Here is a 10,379-nt window from a genome sequence, read left to right as displayed (position 1 = left end):
ATAAAGGGAATAAGCCAACAAGAAAATGAATGAATGAATTATCGATGCTGTAAAAGGTCCCTTATAAACTGTAAATAGTCACATAACTTGTTCGTCAGATTTCAGTGGCTGAACAACACTTCTGTGCATATAACCCATTCATAACAACCCAATCTACATCAGCTCTGCATGACTGAAAGATTTTTAAAACAGAACATTACCTGTCTAACAGTAATACTTCAGCCATGGTGTCGTCCTTCCTCCAGCGTGCAAAACTAACTCCAATATTGATTCAGGATTTGTAAAAGTTTTGATTCTGCATTTGTTTTGACTGTGGCTTGTGTAAACGCTCATCAGTCGATCTGCGTTGACATGTGCGCAGTAGTTCAAATCTGCATTTGTTCACAGTTTGGGCTACTTATCAGAATTATGGGAATATTTTGCCTGATATTTTTTTAATAAGATGAAATTTTTTTTGTTTTATCCCTTAAAAAACAAAAAAATGCACGTAAATACATTTAGATTTGCATTTGAGTACTGAAATTAGCATGTAAGCTAACAAATCACTCATGTTCTCATTCACAATCGAGACACAGGGTTTCTCATACAACGATTTATTTGTAGTAATGGTGGAGTTTTCACATGAACGTATATTTAAAGGCGAGCAGTTGTCTATAGAAAGTTTAATTGTCTTCATGAAGAAAACTTGTTTCTTTTCTGAGATTAGTCCATCAAAATAAATGTGTAGTGTTTTGAAACCAAAGTCTTCATTTGTTAACCACAACACATCAAGATTTGATCAAGTCAAAATCTCATAATCTGAAACAAATCTCATCTGTCGTAACTGACAAATGGCATTGTGTAGTCTGAACAGGGCTTTAGGGAGTCTAAAAGATAACGACAAAGATAACAGAGGTAAGAATCTCTTGTCCTTTATAGGGCGTCAGGAATCATCTGATTGGTGAATCGTGTTAGCTAATGCTGGACCAGTCGTGAACAATAATAAGCATGTGATCCTCTCGAAAGTAGTTTATAAATAAACTTCATGTCAATGAACAGCCAAACTACATGAAAAAGCTGCCGTTTTCAATATACTCGTGTTTGTGTGGACAAGGTCTCAATGTTGAGGACTCTGCTCTGCATTGTGAAGCTTCATGTGAGCGCTGAGGTTTATTTTTTGTTTAAAGCTCTTTCCACACTCACTGCATCTAAAACGATCCTCTCTTGAGTGAGTCTTCATGTGTTGCTTAATGTAGTCTTTGCGTGTGAGACTCTTTCCACACTGATCACATATGAACACTATGATTCCAGAGTGACCATCCATGTGGTTCATGAGGTTAGCTTTACATGTGAAGCTCTTTTCACACTGATTACATGCAAACAGCTTCTCTCTGGTGTGAGTTTTCATGTGGTTAATGAGTGAGCTTTTACATGTGAAACTTTTACCACACTCTGTGCATGTGTAAGGTTTCTCTTCAGTGTGGATCGTCATGTGGGTGTCAAGCTTTTGTTTTTGAGCAAAACTTTTCCCACACTGTGTTTTTCCTCCATTGTGAGTTCTCATGTGGCCTTTAAGGGTGCCACTTTGCTTAAAACTCTTTCCACACTGTTGGCATGTGTAGGGCTTTTCTCCAGTGTGAATTCTCTTGTGCGCTGCAAAGTTTCCTGCATAATAGAAGCTTTGTCCACACTGTTGGCATGTGTACGGCCTCTCTCCAGTGTGACTTCTCATGTGGCCTTTAAGGGTGGCACTTTGCTTAAAACTCTTTCCACATTGTTGGCATGTGTACGGCCTCTCTCCAGTGTGAATTCTCATGTGGCCTTTAAGGGTGCCAATTTGCTTAAAACTCTTTCCACACTGTTGGCATGTGTACGGCCTCTCTCCAGTGTGAATTCTCATGTGGGTCTTTAAGCTTCTCTTTTTACCAAAACTCTTTCCACACTGTTCGCAAGTGTAAGGTTTCTCCCTAGTGTGAACTCTCATGTGAACACCAAGGTTAAGCTTTTGAATGAAACTCTTTCTACGCTGTTTACAGCTAAAATTACACTCAGTTTTGGATTTCCGAGGTCTTCCGAGTGATGAAGTCTTTTCAGTCAGTGTGGGTTTTTCATCAGCTGTTATTTCTTGGTGTTGCTCTTCCATTTTATTGCATTGTTGAGTCTCTTCCTTCAGCACTATCAGGTCTTAAAAAAAAAAAAAAGTGAACTTTAGTATGAAGGCACAAAGCGACAAGCATGAAATGGATGTTTCACCCAAAAATTAAAATGACCTCACCATTTACTCTGCGTCTTTTAAATATTTTCTTTCTTCTGGAACACAAAGTAAGCCAGCATTTTTTTCACAATAACTTCTTTTGTGTTCAGCAGAATCAAGAAACTCAAAGATTTAAAGCCACACGAGGGAGAGTAAATGGTGAGGCTATTTTCATTTCTGCATTAACTATCCCTTTAAAGGGTTCCTATTATGAACCTTTTTTTACAGGATGTAAAGTAAGTCTTTAATGTTTCCAGAATGGGTCTGGGGTTTCAGCTCAAAATCAGATCATATACCTTGCAGAATATTTCATTTTGGGGGTCAGAGGAAAACCCAGCTCTTTTTGTGCCTGTGGCTTTAAATGCAAATGATCAAATGCACTCGGTCTAGATTACTCCTGTTGTGTTCCCTCATGTGTATCTTCCACTCAACATTTTTAACATGCTTGGAAGACCTGGTTGAGACAAATCCTGCATGTTCATAGCAATTACGGATAATTCAGCTTATATTTGTGAGTTTGCATTATTGTATATAACTTATGCAAATGTTTCCCTGTACTGTGTTGCAGCTGGAAGGGCATCCGCTGTTTAAAACATATGCTGGATAAGTTGGTGGTTCATTCCGCTGTGGTGACCCCTAATGAATAAAGAGACTAAGCTAAAGGAAAATGAATGAATGAACTTATGCAAATGCTTAATGCCACATTTGCTTTTAACTGTAGTGATGAGAATATGGCAAGATGACATACTTTGCTACTTGTTTTCATTCATTTGTACTTTTGTCTCAGTTTTCTTGCCTTTGTGCATGTCCGGAGGCTTAGCTGAAGACCTCTATGGTGACATTTTATATACCCGACAAGAAGCAGAAATGCCATTTAAAAAGGTTACCTGCTGTTTGTCTAATCGGGAACAGTGACAATGTAAATATACAAATAAAAGCGTTACCCCAGGGTTTACCAATGTGAAACGTCTGTTAATGAACACCCAGGATTATTTTATAACCCCTAGGGGCTGTTTCATAAAAGTGGTTTAAAAAAGCGGAGATTAAAGTCAAAAACTTGACTTTAGTGAGCCGAACTAAATGTCCACACTTTAATTGGTTCCATAACAGCAAGTTGAAGATCATTTGATGTAACTAATCTGAGTTCAGCTGAAATAATCTAGATAACTACTCGTGCACGTTACTGTCATGAAACCCTGAAGGTCGATCAAAGATGCATCATTATGATTATGTTGTATGCTACCCTGGCAACTACAATGAAAGAAAGAGCTCTGAAACAAGACCCCACAATGTTCACAGCAAGTGAATAGCATTTGATTTTTGAGTTCAAATCAGGGCCGGAGTGGGACTCCTTTTCAGCCCTGGAGTTTCAAGCCTCAGACCGGCCCACCTCAGTTTACGACTGACTATATTGAAATAAGGTAATTTCTAATTCAGTTTCTATTTAAACTATCACATCTTTTTTGAGAAAACAGCTGCTTTAGAACTTCAAATGTTCAACAACCCCAACAGTATTTTATGTCTTAACAATAATAAAAAAAAAACATTACTCAGACGAGGATCAAACCCAGATCAGTGGTGTTGAAACCTAATGTGCCAACCACTCAACCACAACAGCTACTTGATAATCAGCCTGCAGGCTGCATGTTGATCACAAAGGCTGCGAGAAAGTAGATAAAAAGAGCAGAGCTGCGGTAAAATATTGAATAAGAAGACTGTGGTCAAGTAAATAAATACATTAATTTAAAAAGTGTGACTGCTTTAAGCAACAGATTCTGGAGCTAGGGACACCGGCCCTCGTGGCCAAAAAATGGACCGGCCCACTGGGAATTCTCCCGGTCCTCCCGATTAGCCAATCCGGGCCTGGTTCAAATATATAATAATTTAAACATAATCAAAAACTATGGCTTTTAACAAAGCAAGAAAGAGGGCTGACAGAAAACTGCAGATTTTAAAATATAGACCATTATTTAGGCCTATTAACATTGTTAAATATTTGTCACAATACATTGAAATATGTACTTGTGCGCAAGAGAGAGAATACGCGTTTCTGCCAATTGTAGCTTGCAAGGAAAAGTCTTAATGCATTGCAGGCTCACTGTAACATTTAAAATGTACTTTACGTCAGCACAGTAACTTTAAAATAATGGCTAGAGCCGTGCTCACACCAGCAGTGGGATTTTTAATTTGCTCTCGAAACTGCTGCATATTGCTGCTTTCCCTTTGAAAACATTTGTTGCCCTTTGAAAACATTTGTTTATTTAAAGTGCTGTCAAAATTAGAGCGTAAACTCATGCCATTAATTTGATATATATATTGTGTTAAAAAAATTAACGCAGTTGCTGTTATATTTCCTGTTGTAGTCGACGTGTGTTCAACATGCAAATAAATATGCATAAGACCAAAGAAGAACTTTTAGAAGCAACGTTTTAATATAAATTAATTCATGAAAAGAATTAATGCTACATTACCAGGCTTTCCAGCATTTCATCTCATTTAGTACGTTTCATTTTTAATCTTTAGACTTTTGCTGTAATAGAAATTGATACCACATACCGAACTGAAAGAAAAAATTCCGCATTTCGTGACTCGGTGTTCCTTTAAGGTAATAAAAAAACAACTGTTTACATGGTAGACTCTTAATAAGAGTATTAATCATATTAAAATGGGAGTATTGGTGTCCATATAAATGTACTCAGCGAAAGTGCCAGATGATGTCGTGAGCTGTCCAAGACATCTGCATTCGTCTGCCTTTAAGATGATTCCATGTGCGCTCAAATGATTTATTAAGTTTGATGTGTTTCCCCCTTAAACGGAAATTTTGTACAGTGCGTGCTTCACGTTGCTTTGTCAGAATCCTTGTGGAATATAGCCATACTTAAGAACACATGGTTTAAGCAAATTTGATGAATGCGAACGCAATTAAAAAAAAATGCGAAAACGCATTAGTGTAAATGGGGCCATAGTAGTGACCTGATCTCATATGCTATTGTTTTAGAACCTCCAATTTAGTTGCCTATCGGAGAAATGACCTGGAATAATAAATGGCTACTTGCTCTACAAACAAATGTGTTCATGACTATTCATACAAAGAAAAACAATAAAATGAGAAAATATGACTTTGCAACATCAAGCAGCATTAGGCATGGGCCAGTATAAGATTCTGACGGTATGATAAGCTTGGATATAAATATCACAGTTTCACTGTATTGTGATTACTGCTCTAAAATGTATTCTTTTTAATCTCTAGGGGAAAGAAATTTTTCCCTTTGAACACAATATAATTTCTTTTAAGAAACTTTGAGGCTCAGTTTCACAAACAGGGCTTAGATTAAGCCGGGACTAGTCCTTAGTTAAATTAGGCTATTTAAGCCAAATTTATAAAAATGGCCTTAGTAAAATATATTACTGGTGTGCACCTGGAGAAAAAAAATAAACTGATGTATTTTATCTCACTGAAAGTTATTTTGAGTTGAGACCACTCAAACATGCAATTTAATCTTGACTAGCCTTAAACCTTGTTTGTGAAACCGGGGGAGAAAGTATTATGGAGCAGTAAACATATCAGGCTGAATCATTCAAATGAATCATTCGTTTCAAAAACACAGATTTCTTTACAATTTAAAATGGCATATTTGGATATCTTTTTTGCTGGAGATACTGTTGTCTTGAAAAACTTATAACAAAATGTAAAAAGAAAAACCTTACATATACTGTTGTACTGTGGTATAACTTGAAAACGGTTATCGTTCCATACCTAAGCAGAATAAACCTGTTTTAAGGATCTAAAAATAAATTCTTTAAGAAAAAGTCTCAAGCAAAAAGATTCCAATGGCGACAACTGCTGGTAATTGAAGAATTTGGTCAATACTGACGAACTTCACACTCTAATGTTTGCATATCATCAGCATGCTGTAATCCATTTCTTAAGCAGAAAATGTCATTTTTAGACTAGTTTGTTGGCCAGTTGTAGTCAGTGCAATGCTAAACGTTATTGTTCCTCTATATTTAGTTTGTTTTGTCTCACGTCATCCCACAGCAACATCTTATAGCTTAGAATACTGTACAATGTTTTATAACAATTATTGTAGTGTCCATTTCATTCAGCATATTTAATATTGGGGGCATCCACATCATTTGACAAACTGTAAACCAGGGTTTCTGGAGGTTTCTTTTTATGACATTTTTAAGACCATTATGAATGAAATTTTAGACCCATAAAGGGATAAAGCTAAAGAATTTTTCCAATGGTCTAGATGGAAAAGATTTCATTTGCCCCATTAAAAAAATAAAAAAATAAATGAAAAAAATTATAAATTATATATATATATATATATATATATATATATATATATATATATATATATATATATATATATAAACAATAATAAATAAATAAATTATTTTTTATATGTATTTTAGATATTTCTAGCTAAAGATTTTAAATTTTTTGTTTGATTTTGGATCTTAAGACATTTTATGACGCAGCGGAAACCCTGTTTAAACACAATAGCCCTGGTAATTAGTTATTGTAATAATGATGTACTTCTAACTCAGATATTATCTGTGAGAACTAGTAACAACTACTAGAAACAAGTTTAAACTCATAAAGAAGTTGATGAAAATAGGGGAATTGTGATCATCGTGACGTATGCAAATGGAAAGTACTAAGTCAACACCATCACTGTAATAGCAGATTTTTTTTCTATGAGAATACTCTAGGTCAAATATCGTCAGCTCAGTTAAACTTTTTAAATTTATTTCATAAAGCGCCGGTGCTCAAGGACGCTTCACAAACAGTAGGAGAACAAGAAAAGCAATAACCTTAAGAAGGTACAGAAAATGGGAGACTAATAATACATAAAATAATGACAAAAGACATGAGAACAAGTAACAAGAAAGAAACTCATTCTGTCTTTCAATGAGTGCTTATGTGCATTTAGAAGAACTAGGCAGCACACTCAGGTCTGCAAGATAGATTTAATTTAGTATTCTTCTTATTAAAATATATCTGAATGAGGATCAAATGACTGAGTTGGTCTTTGAGAATGAAAACCAACCTGTTTGTTCCTGCAGATCTTCCTGTTTGACTGTGAATGTTTCTTTAATCTTCACATCTTCACTCTCCTCTTTAATAAACGCCATCTTTATAACAGTGTGGAGATCAGTCGCTTCAGCAGGAGTTTTTCTCTGTGTTTGGACACTTTATCCTGTTTAAAATGAACAAAACAATAAAAATGTCCTGTTTAAAATTTATAAAACAATGAACAGAAATAAAATAACTTCTCTTCAACACTTGCTTCAACAGTTTCTTTATATGAGAGTAATTAACAAAAATAAATCAGGTAACTATAGCCAAAAATGAGCTGATGAAACCTAGTACTCCATATCTTATATATAGTGATGTATACTTAGAATAGATTGACATCATGCTGTTTATTAAATTAAACCTTCACTAAAACACTCATTACACACTTTACTGTTGCTACAACAAAAATAAATCAGGTAAAACGTTTCATTAAAGCACGTATTACACACTTTTCTGTTACTTTATTCAAACAATAGCCCTCGATTACTGAGAATAAAATAGTACTACGTTGTATAAAGGGTTAAAATAATATTTCCAACAGCAAGAACATGATTTTGCATCGTATAAACAATCCTAAAACTTTAGTACTTAACTTTAAATCGGGTTATATCTGTAAAACTTTTAAAGCAAACCTTTCTCCAGTTGAATCACCGCGCTGTAGCGGCGCCGCCTGATGACGTCACGTCACGCCAAAATAAAAGTCTTTTGTTTAGCTTTTTTGCCACTCTAGGCAAGGCAAACTTTATTTATAGAGCACAATTTTACACAACCGTGGTTGATCCAAAATACTTTACAATAAAATAAACTACACAATAGAATAAAAAAACTAGTATTTAAAATACAGAAAAATGTATGTTTAAAAGTAATACTAAAATACAAATAAAAAATAACATGCATTTGTCACTCAAAGGAAAGAAGTAAAAATAAGTCTTTAAGTTAGATTTAAAAGCATCCAATGATGTAGCAATCCCGATATTCAGAGAAAGACTGTTCCAGAGCCTTGAGGTCGCAACACAGAAACCTCTATCACCTTTTGATTTGCAGCAAGACCAAGAGACAGACAAAAAAAAAAAGCGAGACCGAGACAGACAAAAACTGGTCATGGGATCTTGACGGTCTACAAGCTGAATAAAGTCTAATAAGTTCACTTCACTGACATAGGCCGGGGCAGAATTGTGCACTGCTTTTAATTAACAAAAAGAAATCGGGTAAAATGTTTCATTAAAACACTTATTATACACTTTTCTGTTACTTTATTCAAACAACAGATTACTGAGAATAAAATAATACTACGTTGTATAAAATGTTAACATATTTTCAAAAGCAGGAACATAATTTAACATCATATAAAAAACTAAAACTTTAGTACTTTAACTTTAAATCGGTTTATATCTGTAAAACTTTTAAAACAAACCTTTCTCCAGTTGAATCACCGCGCTGTAGTGGCGCCGCCTGATGACGTCACATGCCATGCCAAAATAAAAGTCTTTTTTCTTAACAATTTTTTTCCACTTACTGTTGCAGTCGTCATGACTTATTGATACATTTCTCCCATGTTTTTATAGAAGTAAATTTGGTTTTATATTCGCACATTCGGACTTTCCCCTTAATAACATAATTTCATAAAAAGTGTTATTTGCAAACTCTAAATAGGAAAATCATATTAAAAGCACGGGTGTCAATCTGCTGTATTAGTTACTTAGTTATTAAGTATTAGGTATAATTATTATTATTATATATAATTATTAGCTACTTCAAATTACTTGTCTAGTTAACATTAGCTTGTTGCGAACGATAAAGCCGTTTCCCATGCATTGTTTCATTTGTGACCACTTGGCATAATGTTAACTTTACATTAAGGACCGCAATAAGCATTTTGTCTAGCGGTGCATTTGCCTCATGAACACTGTGCTACGTCCAAACTAACCCCACTGTATTTTTGTATAATCAATTTCTATTCTGTTGTTAAGTAACTCAATTAATTTAAAATTAAAATGTGAAAAAATTAAAACATTTTTTTAATTCTTTGTTTTTATTGTTGTGATTATTTTAGGATAGTTTTGCATTCTTTATGTAAAGCACTTTGAATTACTATTGTGTATAAAATGTGCTACAGTATAAATAAACTTGCCTGGCAGTTTAATGTATTGGATAAAATGACAGAGAAAATAGACATAAGATGATTTTTCAGTGCAACTAAACCCCAAGTACAAAAAGTTCACAAATTAAGCAATTTGGCTTTAAGAGTTGTTAAATTCTAATGTCACATTATCAATCACAGCAGGGTCGACCCGTGGCATAGGCAGTATAGGCAATTGCTACAGGCGCAGTACGTCCAGGGGGGCGCCAGAAATGGGGGAAGAAAAAAAAAGTAACTTCCACTATGCCAAAAACTAGTTGGTATGACTTCAGAAAAGAATAAGCCCACATTAATTTAACTGCATAGTGCATGGCCTACTAAGTAGTAGTAGTATAATAATAATCAAACCTACTCGCCTAAGACGCCCCCCTCCAAATAATTAGACTTTAACTACTACGGTGTTCATTTTTTTCGATGGGTCAACATGCTCAATATGTCAAAACGTCCCAAACAGTCTAGTGCGCAGGGGAGGCAAAAAAAAAGAAAAGAAGAGGAGGAAAAACGCGACAAAGACAGAGGTAATGTTACAACAAAGATGATTATTTTACTGTATCCGTGATTGATGACGGCATTAATTAGCTTGACACATACTTGTCAACTCTCCGGTTTTCCCCGCTATCATCACGTTTAAGTATTTCCCTGTAGTTGCCCCGTATGTTTAAACTTTCTATGAATAGTGAAAGTACCGTCAAAACAAAGCCGATTTCAAATGTGTTATAATTGCAAGAGCTGTGCAAGAGAATTGTGCTTTCGCTTTATTTTGGCTTGAAAGCACGTTGATAAAAATGTCTGCATTCACTTTTTTCCCGTTAAAGCTGTGCGTCGATCGACGCAACCCCTGAATCAGTGTATGCATGCAGTCTGACTACTGGACGTGCTCTGTATGATATACTGTTCCCAGATCCGCTTCTGTACAC

General features: G+C 35.1%; 1 protein-coding gene across 3 annotated transcripts; it reads right to left on the bottom strand.

Moving 5' to 3' along the window:
* Nucleotides 1–577: 577 nt before the first annotated feature.
* zgc:173709 lies at nt 578–8,763 on the bottom strand. 3 transcript variants are annotated; one of them, XM_068219464.2, is made up of 3 exons: nt 8,737–8,763; nt 7,294–7,443; nt 578–2,163 (listed from the first exon to the last, which is right to left on the bottom strand). In XM_068219464.2, exons 2-3 carry the CDS (start codon nt 7,376–7,378, stop codon nt 1,097–1,099), a joined length of 1,152 nt encoding a protein of 383 aa, XP_068075565.1. In that variant the 5' UTR covers nt 7,379–7,443; nt 8,737–8,763; the 3' UTR covers nt 578–1,096. The 3 variants fall into 3 exon arrangements, with proteins under 3 accessions (XP_068075565.1, XP_073801450.1, NP_001373791.1); XM_073945349.1 differs by having other exon boundaries at nt 7,294–7,515; nt 7,617–8,756; NM_001386862.1 differs by lacking the exon at nt 8,737–8,763 and adding an exon at nt 7,955–8,007.
* Between the last annotated feature and the right edge of the window lie 1,616 nt (nt 8,764–10,379).

Source organism: Danio rerio, chromosome 4 (genome assembly GCF_049306965.1).
Source record: "Danio rerio strain Tuebingen ecotype United States chromosome 4, GRCz12tu, whole genome shotgun sequence".
Taxonomy (NCBI): Eukaryota; Metazoa; Chordata; class Actinopteri; order Cypriniformes; family Danionidae; genus Danio; species Danio rerio.
This window is presented reverse-complemented; position numbering and strand designations above follow the sequence as displayed.